A 20,199-nucleotide genomic window follows, 5' to 3' on the forward strand; every position below is an offset into this window, starting at 1 on the left:
GGATTACGGGGGGACAATAATTATTTAAAATAATCGATTAAAAATCAATAATAAGAAGAGCATTTAATTGCATTAACGTAATTCTGTGCAAACAATCGCTAATAACGAATAAAAAAATTAAAATACAATTATTATGCTTTTGTGATTGTTATCTTTTACAGATTACTTGATAAAAAATGAAAAAAAAAATATAAAAATAAAAAAATCACAAAAAAATGCATATGAATATTTTAAATAAGAGTGTATACAGTTTATTGAGGCATTTGTATGAACGCGTTTCAAGCTGGGCCAAAAATAATAACTAATATTAAATAAATAAAAAAAAAAATAATGATAATAAAAATTATGTTTTCCCATGTAATTTATTCGGCTGTTGTTATCTTGAATATCGACTAAATATGTTTATAGAATAAAAGAATAGTTAAAAATAAGCCAACTAAAAAACATAAAGAAGAATAATTATTATTATTTTTTATTATTATTATCATTATTAACATTCATATCAAATTTATTATGAGATGTAGAACGTTTTAAATTAAAAACTGACGAGAAGAAAAGTTGTAAAAAATAATTTCTCTGCCCAAGTGTGTTTGCACTCTTGAATGTGGACGAGAAGATGGCAATCAAGGTCAAAAAAATAATTATCAATGTTAATTAAAGATATAAGCATCTGAAATAGATCATGGTGCCCAAATCCTTAAACGAAAAACTTATTTAAATATATTTAAAAAAACAATAAAAAAAAATTATAATAGTATCAAATGCTATTACGTCGATTGTACATTATTACTATTATAATTAATTAATATTAATATTATTACAATTAAAAACAACTCATTGTGTACAGACATATAGATTTATCCACGATCCTAGTTTATTATTTTTTTTTTAAGTCCTTCATCCTTAAATTGGTTTTTTTTTTTTATTTTTCGAGCTATCAAAGTTCGTCATGTATTTTATAAAAATTAAATTAGCCGACATTTGAAAATTTTTATAATTTCTTTTAATGATATTAAAGTTAGCAGTCACTAGAGAATTTTTTAAATTTGTTCAAAAAAATTACTTTTAAAAAATTGTATTTTTTATTTTTTTTAATTTCTAAATGTCAATTTCTTTTTGCCGTAATTCATTTAGAAAAAAAAAAATTATTAAATATCTGCTTAATTTATTTTCATTTTCTTTTATTGGAAAAATTATCACAAAAAAATTAAAAGAAAAAGTTTAACATGTAGAAAATTTGAAAAATTATGCGTGAAATTTTTTTTTTTAATTATTTTTTTACTTGTAATTTAATTAATGAAAAAAATTATTAATAATTTTTTTATTATTCTTCATTTATTAAATTAGAACAAAAAAATATTTTTAAAAAATTGCAATTATAGTTTTTCCTAATGATTTTTTTTGTAATAATTTTTTTAATAAAAAAATTATAAAAATTTTTAGATGTCGGCTTATTTCAGTATCATGTATATATCCTTCGGATCTTCACTGCAACAAGTATTATTTATTTAAAACATATCACTATTATTTTTTAAATATGTAATATTACTACGGGTATCATATCAATATCAATCGTTAGTTTGAAATAAAAACATGGATATAGATAAATTTATTTACATTAGATAATTCCAAACATCATCAAGTGTTGCATTTTGTTTTATTTTTTTTTAAAACTGCAGCGGCAGAACTATTATATCATTGGGTAGATAACCTTGGTGGTCAATTGTGATGTTAATTAAAGAGAGACGAGCTTTGATATAATAATTCAGTTATAAGTAATAAAATTGTTAAATAATAAAGTATTGAAGTATATATATAAAAAACCTTCTGTATTATTTGTCTTGCGGTATTTGTTCACAATATCCAAGTGTCAAATAAATTATATAGGTTAAGTATATCCTTTTTGTTATTATTATTTCATAATAATGAAAACAGCAGACATTTGACAGTTTTCATTTTTTTTACTAACAAGTTATTCGAAGAAGAATTCTTTTTTATTAAAATTGACATATTATTATGAAGAATGACACATAGAAATTTAAAAAAATTAAAAAAAAAATTTTTTTGTTAAATAAAATTAAAAAATTAATCTCATAAAATTTTTTTTATTAGAGAAAAAGTTGGAAAATTTCTGCTGTTTTTTTTTTATTATTAATAATCAATTTTTAGATATTTTTATTATGATTTTTAATACAATTTTTGATTTACCGATAAGTGAAATCAAAAAATAGTAAATTGAATAAAATTAATAATTGCGTATTTTAATTACAAACATTTAATAGAAATGGCAACACATTGGGGAATTGCTAGTGCTGGGAAAATTTCCCATGATTTTACAAACGCAGTGGCTACATTGCCTAATAATGAACACGAAGTTGTTGCTGTCGCTGCACGTGATATAAAACGTGCTGAGGAGTTTGCTAAATTGCATCGTATTAAAAAAGCTTATGGGAGTTATGAGGAATTGGCAAAAGATACTAATGTTGGTAAGAAACTACTATATATACTCTGAATTATTACACTAAAATTAGCAGACGTTCAACAATTTTTTTTTTCATTAATTAAATTATAATTTATTTATTTATTTGCCATTACATAATAAACCCAACAGCCCTAAAGGGTCAATAACAGGGTTACTTAATTTTTTACATTGTTAAAAATTTTGGCAGAGTGAAAAACTTAAGTAGAAGTATGACTCTATATAAACTAAAATTTATATATTTAAGTAATTATTATTATAATTTAACAAATGAAAATTAATGTAGCAGATATTTAATAATTTTGAAAATTTTATAACAAATAAATTACAGCAAAAAAAATAAGAAAAATAAATTGACACAGAAATTTAAAAAAATAAAAAATGCAATTTTTTAAAAATAATTTTTTGAAAAAAATCTTTTTGTTAAATAAAATTAAAAAAATTGTCAACTAAAGAAAAAAGAAGAGAAGAATAGGTGAATTTAGACTACGCATGCAGAGTTGCATTTATTTATTTTTTTTTTAGAATTACAAAAATATTAAAAAAGAAATTTTTTTTTAATTTTTTTGTAATAAATTTTTCAAAAAAAAAAATTTCTAAAAATTGTCAGATGGCTGTTAACTTTATTTTCATTCTAAATTTGATTATAAATAAGTTATTTTTCTTTTTAGAAATTGTTTATGTTGGAACTTTGAATCCTCAGCACCTGGAAGTCGCAAAATTGATGTTAAGTCATGGAAAGCACGTACTTTGCGAAAAGCCATTGACGATGAACTTGAAACAGACTACAGAGTTGATAAACTTTGCCAAGTCCAAAGGTTTATTTTTGATGGAAGCTATTTGGAGTAGATGCTTCCCAGTCTACGAAGCTGTTAAAAAAGCGATCAAGGCCGGAGAAATCGGAGATGTCAAACAAGTTATCGTATCATTTGGATTTGCTATGGAGCATGTTGACCGTTTAAAGTATTAAATGTTTCTTCTATAAATTAAAATTTACTCAAGTACTTGAGTGTATTGAAGTTTAATCTTAAATCTCTTTTAAGTGTCAAAGAAATGGGCGGTGGGACAATCTTGGATCTTGGAGTTTACACTCTACAATTGGTTCAGTTTGTTTATGATGGAGAAAAACCGATAGATGTAAAAGCCGGAGGCTTCTTGAATGCTGATGGGGTCGACAAGTCCATGTCAGCGACTTTGATTTATAAAAATGATCGCACAGCCACGATAATGACACACTCAGTGGTAACTTTACCAAATGAAGCTGTTATCATCGGCACTAAAGGCGTGATCAAAATCCCGACCTTCTGGTGTCCAGTGACGGCTGAATTGCCGTCTGGAAAAATAAAGTTCGACTTGCCAAAGGCTCCACATCAATTTAATTTCATCAATAGTGCTGGACTTCGTTATGAAGCTGCTGAAGTTCGGGCTTGTATCCAAGCTGGCTTGAAAGAAAGTCCCAAAGTTTCTCATGCTGAATCTTTAATTATTGCTGAGCTGGAAGATGAATTGCGTCGTCAAATTGGAGTTATGTATCCTCAAGATAAATAGAGCATCTTTAATATATTGACAATAATGGCACATATAATACACAAATAATTATTAATATAATATTTATAAATAATAATAATGTAATATAATATATTTTTTCTTTCTAAATTAAAAAGCAATTACTATATTTAATATTTTATGACAAAGCTTCCTCAATTCTGATCATTTTAATGAAGGAAGTACTAATTAAATACTAAAAAGTTATAAAAAAATATTTTTTAGTTCTAATTTAATAAATTAAAAAAAAATCTAACAATAAAAAACGCTGGTTAACTTTATTACTGATTTTTTTTATTTTTATTAGATATAAATTGTTTAAAATAAAAAAAAAATAAAGAAATAAAATGTTTACTTGAAGATATTAAAAATTATTTAAAAATATTATAAAAAAATTTTTTTATATTTTATTTATCAATTAATAAAATATGATATTAAAGTTAGTTGTCACTTGACTATTTTTAAATTTTATTCAACAAAAAGTTTTGTTGAAAAAAATTATTTAAAAAAAATTGCATTTTTAATTTATTAAAATTTCTAAATGTCCATTTTTTATGCAGTAATTTATTTAATGAAAATGAAGTTAACTGACACTCAAAATTTTTTATTTTTATTATTAATTAAAAATTAGAACTAATAAACTTTTTTTAAAAATTCCACGTATAATTTTAAAAATTTTCCACATGTGAAAATTTTTGTTTTAATTTTTTAATAATTATTTTTCAATAAAATAAATTACAAAAATTTTCCAATGTCAGATAGTTTAATTTTCATATTTATTTATCAGAAAAATTATAAAATATCTGCTAAATTAATTTTCATTAATAATTGTATTTTTAAAAAAAAGCGCCACATGCAAAGAAGAGAGATGGAGATATTTAAGAGAGAGAAAGAATAAACATAACCTCAAATAACGCATTGATGTAAATTAAGTGGTGAGACAACACGTGTTTAAAAAAACGTTTTAAAATAATTGTTTAACTAGTTGTAAAAAAATAATTAAATAAAATGAAAATAATTAACGAAAATGAAGGATTAAAAAAAAGAAAGCGAGTGTCAAAAAAAAATAAGATATCTTGGCGGAAAAACATCGACATTCAGGATGTGGATAATTTTTTGGAAGACAAAAGATTGGAGGAGCGTCTGGGTAAACCTTTCGCTAAAAGAACAGCGGCGGAGTTATTTTTTGTGGACACGAAGCCAGATGAAAATCTTGGAACGTTAGAAAATGTGCCCGAAATAAATAGTAAGGCGGCTTACAGACTCGCTTTACGTAACTCCGAGCCAAAATGTTATTCTGCATTGAAATCAACGTCAGCAGTGCCTGATCCTATCACCAAGCGAAATCGTGTTAGGACTCCAGAAGAACGTAAAAATCCGGTCACTCGGCGTATTGAAGCGCTGAGGCGGTTGAACGGTCAGCTGAAGTTAAAGGAACGGGATGCTATACAAAATAAACGCCTGGCAGAAGCCAGGAGAAAAAACAGACCGAAACGTGGTGAGTATAATCTTGATGCCTGGGAAATTACTCCCAAACAGGTTACTAAAATGTCCTCGGTGATGGACACTCAGTGGTTGAGCTCAGATACTGTTAGACACACTCTGGCGAATAGCGGATTGAGTAAACGCAAGATTCCGAATTCGCTTTATAAAAAAACTTCTGTCTTGCCGGCGGTTGAGGCTCCGCATCCTGGTATGTCTTACAATCCATCGTATGAAGATCATCAGGATTTATTGAGGAAAGTTGCGGAAAAAGAAATTAAACTGATAAAAGAAGAAAAACACATTGAGAGAGTAACAACTAAAATGTTTAAAAAGGTAATAATTTATTTTTTTTTTTTTATACAATTCACTTTCAGTTTAATAAATAGTAATATGATCAGGATCACGGGTAATTAGGAAAAATAATGCTTAATCAATTTAAACAATCATTGATTTGCTACGTTTCGTCTTTATTCTTAAAATTTTATCAAGCTTTGGAAAAATAATATAACGACGTTCTAATTAGCAAATTGTCTAACTCCATTTTAGAGAATCTTCTATTTGTACGAAAAAAACAATTAGTTCAAAATTTATTATCACTTTAAAAAACCATTTAATATCATTAATATCTAATAGAGATATAATATTTAGGTTTAAATCATTCAAATAATTTATAATTGGATTATTGCTACATCAAAATGTTAAAATATCACCCTCTAAAAAATAAGGAGTTAGATAAATTGCTAATTAGAACGTCGATAACAATTAACAAAATATTTTTGAATTTAATAAATATGACAAATATACAATACTAATCTTCCAATGACTAATCTCAACAATGTCTAAATAATCGTCAAATTGAAACAAGTACATACATGATCATTTTTTAACAGCCGAGACCAGTGATTGTAGTTTCAATCGGCTTAGCCAAACGAATGAAAATTTTGAAAAAACGTTTTTAAAGATAATAGATAATTTAATAAACTATTTCACCACAAAGCGTTTTTTTTTTAAATTTCATTCGTTTCGTGAAATCAATCGAAACTGCAATTGCTCTGCTGTTGGGAGTGCGACAGAGATAGTTCCGTTGAGCTCCGTGAGAGCAAAGCGAGAAAAAGATGGTCTCGCCTGTTAATATAATTATCATTGTAATTACCAATTGATAATTTGATAAACACACCAATATTTATAACAAAATATAAACGATTGATCAAATGAATATATAAATAATTTATTTTTTATATTATTTTTATAGTTGTTGATTGAAATTATTTGTTTGTAGGTATCGCCTGCAGAACAAACGAAAAATTGGTTGAAAGAATCGTCAGAAGGATTACCAAATGATGATGAAGATGATAGTAAGAAAAAGACTGTTGATGATAATGATGATGATGATGATGATGATGAAGGTACTTTAGAGACGCCAAAATCCAAGAAAAACCAAGAAAAAAAAACCCTTAAGCAAAGACGTAAGCAAAAAGAACAGAGGAAGTTAAAATTGGATTTGGCAAAGGGCAAAATGGAGAAGAAGAAAGTCAGTGATTTATACAGATTAAGAATGTTGAAAAAGAGTATGGATGCCAAGGAACGCAAGAAGCAAAAGCTACGGGAAATAAGAGAAAAATTAAAGGCCAAAAAAGCTCTTGAACCCAAAGTCTTGTCCAAGAATAAGTACGAAGAGCCAGAGATTGACTTCCAAATGGGCCATGAGCTTAAGGGTAATTTACGTTCTACTAAACCTTCAACAAATTTGCTCAGTGATCGCTTCAAGTCGCTGCAGCAGAGGAGTATTGTTGCTCCAAGTAATCGTATATTGTACGTATTTATAGTTTTATTTTTATACTTTTTTTTTAATTGTAAATTATACTAATTATATTTTTTTTTTTTTTACAGGAAACTTAACAAGGCCAAGGTTAAAAAGTTCATTAAAGCTGATCACAAAATAACGATGCCGAAAGTTAAGAAAAATAAATAATTTTATAAACTTTTTTTTACATTAATTATTGCAGGCAATTCAATAAATATTTAAGTAAAGATCATTTGCTTGTAATTATTTTGTTTTTTATTTAGATAAATTGTATAAGTGTTTGATAAATTGGGTTACTTTTAAAGATGAAATTTCTGGCGCAGTATTTTCAATCTAAATTGATAGAAAAATAAACGTATGAATTATTATAATTTTGATAAGTTAAAGTAAAAAAATAAACCTCAAGAGCACATGCTACGGAATATTTCATATCATACAGCGTGTCAGAATATTTTTTAATGTTCGAACAAACTTGATTGTGTAATTTTTGTGCTTCTGTGAGCTGAAAGGTTTTAAAACATAGCGAATACTTTAGTTGCGCTAATTTTTCCTCGGAATCGGTCTTTTGAGTCTGTAATTTAACTACTTGAGCATCATAGTCGCTTAGTATTTTATCAGCAATAGGTATAACGCTTTCCGAATTTTCTAAAAATTTTTCCATCAGTCTTTTTTGTGATTTTAAAGCAGACAAATGATTAACTATATCCTGTTTGCTATTGAGAATAGAAATTTCTTGACTTCTGTTAAAAAAATTTAGAGTAAAAAAAATTGTAAATGTTATGATTTAAGTAATTATGTACTTTATAATCAAACTTGAGTTTTTCTTATTAGATATGTAAATTTTCATTAGATCTAGTTCATCGCGAATTGCAGCATTTTCATGGAACAATTTATTAATTGAATGAGGAATTTTTTTTAAATTATCACTCGCTAATGACTCGGACAGCTTGAAGATTTTTATCTTCAAATCGTCCATCAATCTAAAAAAGAGTAATTTAAATATTATATTCTAATTAAATACGAAAAAAAATTAATTTACTTAGCACGAAATATTTTAAATCCAATATCAAGTTGATTAAATTTCGCTTTTAGCTTTTCTTCTTTTTCCACTAATAAATCATCATTTTTTCTCATTTTTTCTCTGATACGTTCTTCATTATTATGAAAATCTTCCAAGGCGTTTATTTTAGCAGCTTAAAAAAAATATTTTTAATACTTTTAAAAAATTTTTTTATTAAATAACAAATACTTGAGATTTTTATCTGGCACAACAGTTCCTTTCGCGTGTTATCATGCATCTGTTTGATAAAATTAACTTTAATGTCATGTCTATTCTGTTCTTCATGTCGCTGATTATTTAATAAATCAATAGCTTTTTGCGCATTTGCTATTTTGTTTAATTCAACTGACAAATCCCTGTTGAGTTGTGCTATTTCATTTGTCGTATTAACATCGGTTGAAGTTGAGTCATTTTTAACTTGCTCCTGAATTTCTATAAGTTGTTCATTACGAGTCTCCAACCTATAAAATTCATCAGTGTATTTAATTAAATTTATCAATAATTATATGATATAGCTTCTTTATAACTGAAATTTTCTTATCTGTCTTTATACATCAAAGATTCTTAAAATTGTTAGTTAATTCATTATAAATTAAATTTTTATACTCAATCATAATTTTATATAAATTCAATATTATTTATTCAAAAAAAAAAAAAAAAATATTCTTATGTAAAACATTCTAAATTTTTATAGTTTAAACTGCACAATAATGTAAAAATTCTTATGTATATTTTCTCTTTGACATTCGGCATCAGCCTTGGCATAATTTGTTAATAAACTAAACTAATTAATTAAAAATATTTAGTACAATACCTTTCAATTCTTTTCTTGATATCTTCAATAGTAATTTCATAAAAAGTTCTTTCAACATTGTTCGGAATTACTGCAGACTGTTTAGCTTCTTCAATTACTTTCTTCATAATTATTTAATTTACAAATGATAGTCAAAATAAATATAAAAAAAAAAAATTGATAAAAAGCTGAATTCAAGCGATAAAAAAATTGAATAAAAAAAAACTGTTATTCAGATATTATTTCAGTGGAAGCGTTTAATTTTTCTAACAATTTATAAATACTCATAAGTTTTTCTTTAAAACTTTCATCGACTTCACAAACTTTGCAATCAACAGATTTAGTTTTTACCGTCAACTCAGTAATTAAATTTCTAACAGTCTCTAAAAGCTCTCCAAGTTTTTTCATCCGTCTATTATCAATTTGAACTTGTTCCAAAATACTTCTCCTCGAATCTTCAGCTTCTACAATATTTTTTTCTATTTCTTCTTTTTTCTTCAAATCATCACTATACTGATCCTCGTACATCCTCACAAGTTCCTCTTTGCTTGCAGCCTGAGATCTTATCCGCATATTATTAGTCCTCACCCGTGACATGCTTAAATGATCCTCTAGCAAAGACTGTATAATTTTATTCCTCTCGAGAACTTTATTGAGAGCAATCTGTGCTTCCTTTTCAAACAAAGATGCACGTAGACGTGCATTCTCCTCTTTTTCTTTATAAGTCTGGGTCTTGTCTTCCAGTTCATCACAAACTTTCAACATTTTGTCTAATTCCAAATGCAGAGCTACATTTTCCCGAACTGCTCGATGTGTTGCGTCAGCAATACGGAGATTTGTTGCTTCTTGAAATTTTAATGCAAGCTCATTTAAACGTTCTTCTGTTTCTTTTTGCATCCTATTTTAATTTTTACCCAAAATTTATAAATTTATAAATAAATTAGCAAACATTAACAAGAATAAATAGAAAATACTTACTTGGCTTTACCAATAATTAATGACTTTTCAGTTTCGTAGAGAGTTTCAACATGTCGTTGCTCTTGTTCAGCCATTTGTTGCTCCTGTATTTCAAACTTTTGAGTTAATTCAGCACGCGCGTTTCTCCATTCTTCTAATGCATTTAATTTTCCAGCTTAAAATTAAAATAAGATTAATTAATTTCCATAATATTGATCAAAATAAAATTATATATCTAGGTGAAAAATTAACATTTTCAATTTTTTTTTGATTCTGCTTGTTTTTACGACGTATTTATGATAATAAATAGCGTGAAAGAAAAAAATAAAGATTTCGATAGCTTTTTTGCCTTCAAAAGTTTGAAAAAAATTTGGCTCTCATGTTTTTGGATAAAATTTCTATTTTATCTTTTTTTGATTTATTTTTTTTTGAAAATTACATAAAAAAATGAACAATTAAAAAAAAAAAAAGTTAAATATCACAATTTTCTAAGAAAATTATAAATTTTTTTGAAAATTTGTTAAAATTGTGATAATCAATTTTTTTTTTTCTTTAAATTGTTCATTTTTTATGTATTTAAAAAAAAAAAAAAAAAAATACATCAATAAAATCAAATAAAAATTTCGTTCAAAAAAATGAAAATTTAAATGGTGGACCTCACTTGTAAATTTTTACCAGTGTTAAATAATTAATTTCAAAAGATTTAATTACTAAAAATTATTATTTATAATTAATAATTATATTTCGTGTATTTAAATTGTAAGAAAGTTTGGTAATTATTTACAAGTGGGTCAACTCTATCTTGGACCATAACTAGGTGAAAAATTAACATTTTCAAATTTTTTTTTTGATTCTGCTTGTTTTTACGGCGCATTTATGATAAAAAATGTCGTGAAAGAAAAAATAAAGATTTCGATAACCTTTTTTCTTTCAAAAGTTGGAAAAAATTTTGGCTCTCATGTTTTTGGATAAAATTTCTATTTTATCTTTTTTTGATGTTTTTGATATATTTTTTTTGAAAAGTACATAAAAAAACGAACAATTAAAAAAAAAAGTTGAATATCACAATTTTCTAAAAAGTTTATAAATTTTTTTGAAAATTTGTTAAAATTGTGATAATCAACTTTTTTTTTTTTTTTTAATTGTTTATTTTTATATATTTTTCAAAAAAAAAAAAAATATATCAATAAAATCAAACAAAAATTTCGTTGAAAAAAATGAAAATAAAAATTATTGACCCCACTTGTAAATATTTACCTAATTTTTTTTCATACCAACTAATTTAACTTCAGCGTTAAGAGTCGTTTCCATATTATGATAGTCTTGTAACATGCTATTTTCTTTAGCTTTAAATTGATTTTGTTCCTCTTTACGTAATTCCTCCATAGCCAAGAGCCGTTCGCTCAACTCTCGTGCTTCTTCAGTCTTTTGGTGTAAAATTCTCTTCAAATGAGCAATTACATCGGAGCGGTCTTCTTCCAATTGGCTTAGTTTGCCTTTTAGCGTCTCAGTTTCAGCCTCGAGAAATTCATTACGACCACGGACTCTGAAAACAATTAATTACACGTTATATAATAAATATCAAATTATCCAAGCCAATAATTGACAATTACCTAGCTAAGATTCGATTATTGTCAACAATCTGTTGCTCAAAAAATACAGTGTCACGTTCGCTGATACTTGATTTTTTTCGTGCTTTTTTTTCTTTATCTCCCTTTTTTTTCTTTTTCGGCATAATATTTAATTAAGTAAATCCAAACAATATTCAATATTACTCTCAAAAAATCTAATAAAGAAAAATAAAAATTACTACAAAGGTTACTTTGAACACAAATTATTGTTTCTTGGTTGCTATGGCAAATAAATCGTTACTCAGACGTTCTATCTACAACTTTTAATTAAACTTTACAGATAATAAAATAAAAAGATTATTTTATTATAAGAATTTATTCATTTATTTTTTTTTCTACACTCTTCTATCATTTTTTCATAATACAAACTTCAGTCATTAACAGGTATTTGGTTCTTGACAATAATTTTATTTATTTTAGTTGGTAACGTCGAGATACGAGAGTTTAATTACAATTAGTTTTTCAAACTAATATAATCTGACGTTAATTATCTTTAGAATTAAAATTTAAGTCAATTTTAATTGCAATTACACTGGAAAAAAATTATAAGTTAAGAAAAACAAAAAGGAGTAAAGATATTAATCTTTCAACAGCCGAGTAGTACGTTAGCACGTTTAATTTAATTATTAAATAATTAAAACTAAAAAATAGTCGTGAAACCACTATACACGTGTGTAAATTCAATTAAAATTGACGTTAAACGTAGAAAAAATCAATTAATTAACAGGAGGAACATCAGCTGGGGCAGCTGGAGCTGCTGGTGTTCCAGCTCCCACTCCAGTTCCGGGTCTCGCTGGTGTAGCACCAGCTCCTCGTTGTGGTTGCTGAGGAGGCTGTGGCCTACGGAAGTAAATAACAAGACTTAACATCCCTGTTAATACACCAATCACATATAGATCCCAATTTTGTCCTAGCATTTGGTCCCACTTGGTCATATGTTCATTGAAACTGAATTCTTTCAGATAATCAATACCAAATAGAAAATAAAGCTTTATAAGAGCCAAAGCAACGGGAATTCGTGCATCAGGGCTCGTTTCAGCTGCTAAATCATAACAGCGTTTCGCTAAATGTCGATCTTGTGCAAGACCAAGTCCGCGTTCGTGCATGTAACCGAGATTGAATATTGCTTGAGCATTTTGCTGCTGCTCAGACGCTTGTCTATAATAGCGAGCAGCTGCTTCGTAGTCGACTTTCGTTCCTTTTCCATAGTAATGAGCATCGCCAAGTTTTACCTAAAAAAAAAATCTATATTATTAAGAGAATAAGCGAAATTTTGTGACCAGTGTATTTATATGATAAAATGGGTTTTTATGGTTAAATTTGGCATCGTTGAAAAGGTCTTGACTTGAATGTGCGCCTTTTCAAGGTTTCATTTCATTCTCACTGATAGTCAATTTATGATGATAAGTATTTAGGCTGCATTCGAAAATGCTCTATCTCTAGATACATAATCCAGAAATGACTTTGTATCTTGTGAACTATTGATATTTTTAAAGATATAAGCTCATTCCGATGTTACACTCATCAAGACCTTTCATTTAAGTACCCACATCAATTTTTCATATATTTATATATATTATATATATGTATATATGAAAAATATATAAAAATGCATGTGGGTGCTCAAATGAAAGCTCTTGATGAGTGTAACATCAGGATGAGCTTGTATCTTAAAAAATGTCAATATTTAAGAACTAACTTTGCTATCTTGTCAACTAATGATATTTTTCAAAATATAAGCTCACCCTGACATTATATTCATCTAGAGCTTTCATTTGAGTACCCACATGAATTTTTCATATATTTATATATATTATACATAGGTATATATGAAAAATATATAAAAAATGCATGTGGGTATTCAAATGAAAGCTCTTGATGAGTGTAACATCAGGATGAGCTTATATCTTTAAAAACATCAATATTTAAGCAAGTACAGTGCAATTTAACAAAAGTAATTATTAAATAAAGCAAAATTTTATTTACTTATAATTCACAAGTCAGACATGACTGCAGGGTTTCTATTCATCTAATAGAAGGTGTTTGATAAATAATTTACCTGAGCTGTTGAGTACCCTTGAGCAGCAGCCCGTGCCCAGAAAGCCAATGCCATCTTGAGCCCTTCATCAGGAGTCAAAATTCCTACTTCGCCTTTATCCAGAATATACGCTGCATTGCTCTGAGCCGCTTCATAACCCATTTCCGCAAGGAGAGCATACTGAATGAACGCCTGGTCGACTCTACCTTCTCGGTAATCAGCGTGTGCTGTCATCAATTGATTACTCCATTTGCCGCGCTCGGCGACGTTTTTAAATAACTCAACGGCTGCTGAACAGCTTCGCATCATCCCCGTACCTGTAGCATGCATCTGAGCTAAATTGTAAAACGCCAGTACATGCCCAGACTGACTTGCGAGGTTGAAGTACTTGTTTGCCATTTTATAATCACGCTTTACGCCTATTCCACCTATTAGATTTTTTATAAATTATAGTTAGTAACTATTTTTTATATTTTAATCTATATTAAGAGAATAAGCAAAATTTTGTGACCAGTGTATTTATATGATAAAATGGGTTATAATAAGTATTTAGGCTGCATTCAAAAAAGCTCTATCTCTAGGTACATAATTAAGAAATGACCTTGTATTTTGTGAACTATTGACATTTTTAAAGATATAAGCTCATCCCGATGTTACACTCATCAAGACCTTTTATTTGAGTACCCACATCAATTTTTCATATATTTATATATATTATATATTGTATATATAAAAAATATATGAAAATGCATGTGAGTACTCAAACGAAAGCTCTTGATAAGTGTAACATCGGAATGAGCTTATATCTTTAAAAACGTCAATAATTAACAAATGATCTTGTGTCTTGTTAACTACTGACATTTTTAAAGATATAAACTCATTTTGATGTTACACTCATCGAGATCTTTCATTTGAGTACCCACATCAATTTTTGATATATTTTATATATTATATATATATTTCACAAATACCATATATGTAAAATATATGAAAAATGCCACGTGGGTACTCGAATAAAAGGTCTCGATGAGTGTAACATCGAAATGAATTTATATCTTCAAAAATGTCAATAATTAAGAACTGACTTTGTTATCTTGTCAACTACTGACGTTTTTAAAGATATAAGCTCATCCCGATGTTACACTTATCGAGACTTTTCATTTGAGTACCCACATCAATTTTTCATATATTTATATATATTATATCTATACTAATATTATAAAGAGAAAAGATTTGATTGTTTGTTTGTTTGTTTGCATCGAATAGGCTCCGAAGCTACTGAACCGATTTGAAAAATTCTTTCACTGTTGGGAAGCTACACTATCCCCGGGGGACATAGGCTATATTACATCATAATTATTGTTGAAATTTTTGTTAAATACCCGTGCGAAGCTGGGGCGGACTGCTAGTATATGTATATATGAAAAATATATAAAAATGCATGTGGGTACTCAAATAAAAGCTCTTGATGAGTGTGACTTCGAGATGAGCTTATATCTTAAAAAATGTCAATAGTTAAAAAAGTAAAATGCAATTTAACAAAAGTAATTATTTAATAAAGCAAAATTTTATTTATTTATAGTTCACAAGTCACGGCAGTCACATAGTGACTGCAACGTTGCTAGTTATTATTAATAAAAATTTTTGACAATACTTACTGAAATACATATTGCCTAATTGTAATTGTCCATCAACCCATCCTTGCTCAGCAGCTTGGCTAAAATATTGCAAAGCTTTCGTGGTATCCCGTTTCACTCCTCTACCATACAAATACATTAATCCTAACCCACTTTGTCCCACAGGATTACCGTGTGTCGCGGCTTTCGAAAAATATTCTAAAGCCGTATCATTATCCTGTTTAACTATGTCGCTTCCTTCCAAATAAATCTATCAAAAAATAAATGACAAATTAATAAAGTGAATAAAAAATTGAATTAGATTTTATAAAAAAGCTCCATACTTTTCCCAAAAAAGCCATAGCAACAGCATTGCCAGCATTAGCAGCATGCTGAAAATAATCAAGAGCCCGCTGATGATCCAGAGGAACTCCTCTACCGCCTTGATAGTGCAGTTGTCCAAGCCCGACTTGAGCTTGTACATCACCACGTTCTGCCAACAGCTGATAGTACTCGATCAAGTCGTCATCCAGGATTCCTGAGTTGAACTCTGGATTTTCTTGCTCATCTAGTAGCCTAGTCCGCTGAATAACTGGACCACCACTCAAGGTCACTTGATCAGCCACCTTATTAGCTACTTTTCGATAGTAACTCAAGGCACTCTCGCAGGAAGGGCGAGTAAACACTCCTACCCAGTACCTGTAGCCGACTGCCATTTGTGCTCGAGTATCTCCGCCAATTGCTGCGATGGTATAGTGTAACAAAGCTTTCGCTTGGGAAGTTTTAATTCCTTGCAGACCTAATGCATAAAAAAAACCCATTCCCATATGCGCCGACGGCAATCCCGTTTCCACCAGCTCTTTGAATGTTTGCAGAGCTGCTGAAATGTCTTGACTAGCTGACGGCAGTCCCGTTTGTGTACCTAGTAACTGAGCCCATGCCAACATTGATCTCGCTTCAGCGTGTCCTAGCGTTGCCGCTCCAGTTATCAATTTATAAGCCTCAGCTTTATTACTCCTGGTGGCGTTTAATAACTTCTGTGCTTTGTTGAACATTTCTTCGGCTAAAAAATAAATTAAAGTATTATTTTTTAATAAAATTTACACTGATTAAAAGGATTTGATTATTTTTAATAAGCTTTATTAACTATTAATAAATGATTTTTTAATATCACACACGGAAAGAACAAGATAACAGTGGATATCATCCCAGATTATACTCAGTGATATTTGTGGTGAAAAAAAATTTCAAATAGTAGCTAGAAAAATCCAGATTATACTGTATGATATCTGGATTATACACAGAAAAAAAATTAACTTGATTCAAGAGAAAAATTCTTGAACTAAGAATATAACTTTGAAGAGGGTAATTGTCTTAAATCAAGACGAAAAATTCTTGAATTAAGTAAAATTTCCTTAAATCAAGAAAAATTTTCTTAAATCAAGAATTTTTCTACTCAAACCAAGAATATTAAGCTCTTCAAAAATATATACTTGATTCAAGAACATTTTTTTTTCTGTATACTCATTGTAATCTGGATTATACTAGCTACTATCTGAAATTTTTTTTCATCACTCAGTATAATCTGGGATGATATCTAGTATCATCTTGTGCTTTCCCTGTAGATTTAACAAATATTTATTAACAGTTGATAAGTAATTTATTAACTGTTAATAAATATTTATTAATGGTTAAAGAATACTTGTTAACTGTTAATAAATATTTATTTAAAATAAAAAGCAAAAATAGCAATTTTTTTTATACTTTTTATAACCCTACAGCTGGAATATATGATAATAATTAAATTCACTAAATAAATTAATATTTTTAATATTTAAAAATATAAAAAATAATTATGAACTGTGATAGAATTTGGTATCTTACAATAAACGTTATTATTAAAATAAAAAATGAAGCAAAAAAGGGTGATCCTGAAATAATAACATTTCTGGTGTACAAATAGTGATTATAAATTATAAACTAGCAGTTTTTCTCTTCTCTTAGATCTCTCAGATCTTTCGGATCTCTTAAATTTCTTAAATCTTAAATTTATTTTCTCTTTATACATACTATTTATTGTATATAGACATTACTAAGCATTCTACACATGAACATGTAAAATATTCTTGTAAATTGCCAAGAGCGTTTCTTTACAAATAAATAATGTAATATAATTAATTTAAATAATTTATAAAGATGATTTTTTGTTTATAAGCAATCCTCATATCATATGACATTACAAGCGAAACAAATTCACTCAACAAAATATTTATTAACTGTTAATAAATATTTGTTAATTATTATTAATAATATTTATTAACTATTAATAAATGTACTTTTTTTTCAAATAAATATTTATTGAATATTAAAAAATATTTATTGAATATTAAAAAATATTTATTAAAATTTAATAAATTAAATAATTGTCTTCAAATAAATTAAATGATTAATAGTTAATAAATCTTCTTATCAGTGTATAAATATAAAATTTTTGTAATACCTTCTTGTTGTTCAGGTGTTAAAGGAACTTTTTCTTCTTCCTGATCATCTTCTATAATTTCTTCCTCAATTTCTTCCCACGCAGGCGATTCTTCATCGCTTTCTTTAGATTGTTTTGTGGTGATATCTGTAAGAAATGAATCAGTCACTGGTACTAAATCAAGAATTGAATCTCGAACGGCTTTGAGCTCCTGTAATCTTTGACGAACATTCTCCCAGTCAGTTAAACTATCATCATCATTATTAACAATACTATCATCGCTATCACTGTCATCCATATCTTCTTCAACTATGATAGGCGTCTCTGGAGCATCATTTTGTGGCTGGCGTTGTTGCTGCTGTAGCCTTGGAGACTTTTTTTCATTACTATTATTATTTTCATCCTTATTCTTGGTGAGTTCCGCGGTGGAGAGCATCAGGAATGCTAACCACAGCAGAAATACAAATTTATGGCTCGGCTTCATCTTAAATATTCTAATTACTACTTTTATAATTATTTACAATTTAATAAACGCATTGAAGCGTAACGTCTGTCGACCCTTGTCGCTACTTCAACTTCTTTTATCAATATCACTTATCATAAACAATTGTCTGTGCATACGTGGACATCATAGCCTGTCTTTTTTTAACTCTACTTAACATTTAACAATTTTTTAATCACATGCCGGTCTATCTCAACATTTGTTAGTTTATTAAATGTCTTTATCTCGAGTATTAGAACCAATTGTTTTTGGAGTAACAATAACAATTATTATTGATTATGATTTGTTGCTGTATTTTGATTGATAAATTACTGTAGTGAGTTAAAAAAAAATAATAATAACGGACTGACCAGCCGCTGAATCAGCTGTTCTACTTGTATATTAAAATTATGATAAGATGACTGCGATCGTGTTTCTTGGTTCTATTTATCGTCGTTAAAGAATATCACGTTGACTTATTTATTTAGCATATTTTTTAGTTACAATACTGGATGAAATGACGACACGTACTCCTTTTTAAATGACATACAAAAGACACATACACGTTGAGCTCCCTGATTGGTATAGATTGTAATTTTAGTATTTAGCACTCACACCAATTATTTTCTTGATCTCATGACATTTACGCTAATCCAAAATCCTAATTTATGTAATTAATAAATTTATAAAAAAAAAAATAATTTATAACAAAAAATCTATTTTTACATGATAGTTTTTTTTTATTTGACATGCGTCAATAATTTAATTAATTTTTATAAATGTTTTATTGCACATTTTAAGATTAATATTTCTTCTTTTCACTATTTTTTAAAATTATTATTTAATAATAAATTGTGATTTATTATTATATCATTAAAAATGGGTTAGGATATAAAGTTATTAAAATTTTGGAGTTTGGTAACACTCATATGACATATGCGCAAGGCAACTACGTCCAAAGGAACTGGTGCCGTTACTGTAAATGATGGCGCTTTGGTAGGAATGTTTTTTTTCTTATTTTTTTATTTACTTTACATACATTTACCGGCATTTGGAGTTTTAAAAATATTAATTATTGGTTAAATAATAATAAGTGAATTTTTTCTAAATAATATTTCAATTGTTATAATTTTTATTATTAATAAAAACAATGACAAGTCATAAAGTTGGGAATTATTGGATTATAAATAAATATTATTATGAAAATTAAGTTAGCCGACATCTAAACATTTTTATAATTTTTTTTTCATTGAAAAAATTATAAATAAATAAAAAAAAAAATTTCGTGAGTAAAAAACCTGAAAAATCATAAGTGCAATTTTTTAAAAATATTTTTTAGTTCTAATTTAATAAATTAAAAAAAAAAAAGTCAAAAACGATGAAAATTAATTTAGCAGATTTTTAATGATATTAAAATTAACCGACGTCCAACAATTTTTCATTTTTTTTTATTAATTAAATAAGAACAAAAAAAATATTTTTACAAAATTGCACGTATAATTTTTAAAACTTTCTATATGTGAAATTTTTTTAAATAATTTTTTTTTTTAATAATTTTTTCAATAAAAAAAAATTCTAAAAGTTTTTAGGTGTCGGCTAACTTTATTGTCATAGATATTTATTAAATTTTAATCGTTTTTTCAACAAATAAGTTTTGGCAAAAAAAATAAAAAAAAAAATTGACATGTAGAAATTTTAAAAAATTAAAATTGCAATTTTTTTAAAATTATTTTTCGGACAAAATTTGTTTGTTAAAAAAAATAAAAAAATAATTTTCGTATCATAATATTGCCTGCTTGCATATCAGTGAGTACTTAATTATTGAATAAAA

General features: G+C 27.2%; 5 protein-coding genes across 7 annotated transcripts; 2 read left to right on the forward strand and 3 right to left on the reverse strand.

The window, feature by feature from the left end:
- The first annotated feature begins 1,474 nt into the window (after positions 1-1,474).
- Positions 1,475-4,112, forward strand: LOC123267783 (trans-1,2-dihydrobenzene-1,2-diol dehydrogenase-like). 3 transcript variants are annotated; one of them, XM_044732644.1, is made up of 4 exons: positions 1,475-1,881; positions 2,272-2,486; positions 3,151-3,442; positions 3,523-4,112. In XM_044732644.1, exons 2-4 carry the CDS (start codon positions 2,285-2,287, stop codon positions 4,025-4,027), a joined length of 999 nt encoding a protein of 332 aa, XP_044588579.1. In that variant the 5' UTR covers positions 1,475-1,881; positions 2,272-2,284; the 3' UTR covers positions 4,028-4,112. The 3 variants fall into 3 exon arrangements, with proteins under 3 accessions (XP_044588579.1, XP_044588568.1, XP_044588561.1); XM_044732633.1 differs by having other exon boundaries at positions 1,476-1,887; positions 2,283-2,486; positions 3,523-4,111; XM_044732626.1 differs by having other exon boundaries at positions 1,477-1,892; positions 2,283-2,486; positions 3,523-4,110.
- Positions 4,113-4,931: 819 nt separating this feature from the next.
- LOC123275450 (ribosome biogenesis protein NOP53) lies at positions 4,932-7,506 on the forward strand. The gene is made up of 3 exons (XM_044743593.1): positions 4,932-5,842; positions 6,789-7,321; positions 7,400-7,506. The coding sequence occupies exons 1-3, from the start codon at positions 5,033-5,035 to the stop codon at positions 7,479-7,481; spliced, it is 1,425 nt and encodes a 474-aa protein (XP_044599528.1). The 5' UTR covers positions 4,932-5,032; the 3' UTR covers positions 7,482-7,506.
- A 42-nt stretch (positions 7,507-7,548) lies between these two features.
- Positions 7,549-9,415, reverse strand: LOC123275452. Its single transcript, XM_044743595.1, has 6 exons — positions 9,188-9,415; positions 8,563-8,834; positions 8,353-8,506; positions 8,114-8,293; positions 7,714-8,053; positions 7,549-7,646 (listed from the first exon to the last, which is right to left on the reverse strand). Exons 1-6 carry the CDS (start codon positions 9,292-9,294, stop codon positions 7,569-7,571), a joined length of 1,131 nt encoding a protein of 376 aa, XP_044599530.1. The 5' UTR covers positions 9,295-9,415; the 3' UTR covers positions 7,549-7,568.
- Positions 9,395-12,002, reverse strand: LOC123275451 (cilia- and flagella-associated protein 157). The gene is made up of 4 exons (XM_044743594.1): positions 11,737-12,002; positions 11,398-11,669; positions 10,145-10,298; positions 9,395-10,064 (listed from the first exon to the last, which is right to left on the reverse strand). The coding sequence occupies exons 1-4, from the start codon at positions 11,856-11,858 to the stop codon at positions 9,395-9,397; spliced, it is 1,218 nt and encodes a 405-aa protein (XP_044599529.1). The 5' UTR covers positions 11,859-12,002.
- A 49-nt stretch (positions 12,003-12,051) lies between these two features.
- LOC123275449 (protein sel-1 homolog 1) lies at positions 12,052-19,107 on the reverse strand. Its single transcript, XM_044743592.1, has 5 exons — positions 17,909-19,107; positions 15,753-16,471; positions 15,451-15,679; positions 13,814-14,220; positions 12,052-12,986 (listed from the first exon to the last, which is right to left on the reverse strand). Exons 1-5 carry the CDS (start codon positions 18,369-18,371, stop codon positions 12,471-12,473), a joined length of 2,334 nt encoding a protein of 777 aa, XP_044599527.1. The 5' UTR covers positions 18,372-19,107; the 3' UTR covers positions 12,052-12,470.
- Positions 19,108-20,199: the final 1,092 nt, after the last annotated feature.

Source organism: Cotesia glomerata, linkage group LG1 (genome assembly GCF_020080835.1).
Source record: "Cotesia glomerata isolate CgM1 linkage group LG1, MPM_Cglom_v2.3, whole genome shotgun sequence".
In the NCBI taxonomy this organism is placed as follows: Eukaryota; Metazoa; Arthropoda; class Insecta; order Hymenoptera; family Braconidae; genus Cotesia; species Cotesia glomerata.

What these genes read in the sequence shown, in the direction of transcription:
- LOC123267783 (XM_044732644.1), top strand. Translation starts at nt 2,285, where the DNA reads ATGGCAACACATTGGGGAATTGCTAGTGCTGGGAAAATTTCCCATGAT. An exon ending in GGCAAAAGATACTAATGTTG is followed by an intron (nt 2,487 to 3,150) that starts GTAAGAAACTAC and finishes TTTTCTTTTTAG; the next exon opens with AAATTGTTTATGTTGGAACT. An exon ending in GAGCATGTTGACCGTTTAAA is followed by an intron (nt 3,443 to 3,522) that starts GTATTAAATGTT and finishes ATCTCTTTTAAG; the next exon opens with TGTCAAAGAAATGGGCGGTG.
- LOC123275450 (XM_044743593.1), top strand. Translation starts at nt 5,033, where the DNA reads ATGAAAATAATTAACGAAAATGAAGGATTAAAAAAAAGAAAGCGAGTG. An exon ending in CAACTAAAATGTTTAAAAAG is followed by an intron (nt 5,843 to 6,788) that starts GTAATAATTTAT and finishes ATTTGTTTGTAG; the next exon opens with GTATCGCCTGCAGAACAAAC. An exon ending in GCTCCAAGTAATCGTATATT is followed by an intron (nt 7,322 to 7,399) that starts GTACGTATTTAT and finishes TTTTTTTTACAG; the next exon opens with GAAACTTAACAAGGCCAAGG.
- LOC123275452 (XM_044743595.1), bottom strand. Translation starts at nt 9,294, where the DNA reads ATGAAGAAAGTAATTGAAGAAGCTAAACAGTCTGCAGTAATTCCGAAC. An exon ending in ATCAAGAAAAGAATTGAAAG is followed by an intron (nt 8,835 to 9,187) that starts GTATTGTACTAA and finishes TGAATTTTATAG; the next exon opens with GTTGGAGACTCGTAATGAAC. An exon ending in TTTAAAATATTTCGTGCTAA is followed by an intron (nt 8,294 to 8,352) that starts GTAAATTAATTT and finishes ACTCTTTTTTAG; the next exon opens with ATTGATGGACGATTTGAAGA.
- LOC123275451 (XM_044743594.1), bottom strand. Translation starts at nt 11,858, where the DNA reads ATGCCGAAAAAGAAAAAAAAGGGAGATAAAGAAAAAAAAGCACGAAAA. An exon ending in AATAATCGAATCTTAGCTAG is followed by an intron (nt 11,670 to 11,736) that starts GTAATTGTCAAT and finishes AATTGTTTTCAG; the next exon opens with AGTCCGTGGTCGTAATGAAT. An exon ending in TTAATTATTGGTAAAGCCAA is followed by an intron (nt 10,065 to 10,144) that starts GTAAGTATTTTC and finishes AAATTAAAATAG; the next exon opens with GATGCAAAAAGAAACAGAAG.
- LOC123275449 (XM_044743592.1), bottom strand. Translation starts at nt 18,371, where the DNA reads ATGAAGCCGAGCCATAAATTTGTATTTCTGCTGTGGTTAGCATTCCTG. An exon ending in AACACCTGAACAACAAGAAG is followed by an intron (nt 16,472 to 17,908) that starts GTATTACAAAAA and finishes TTTATTTTTTAG; the next exon opens with CCGAAGAAATGTTCAACAAA. An exon ending in AAGGGTACTCAACAGCTCAG is followed by an intron (nt 12,987 to 13,813) that starts GTAAATTATTTA and finishes TTTTTTTTTTAG; the next exon opens with GTAAAACTTGGCGATGCTCA.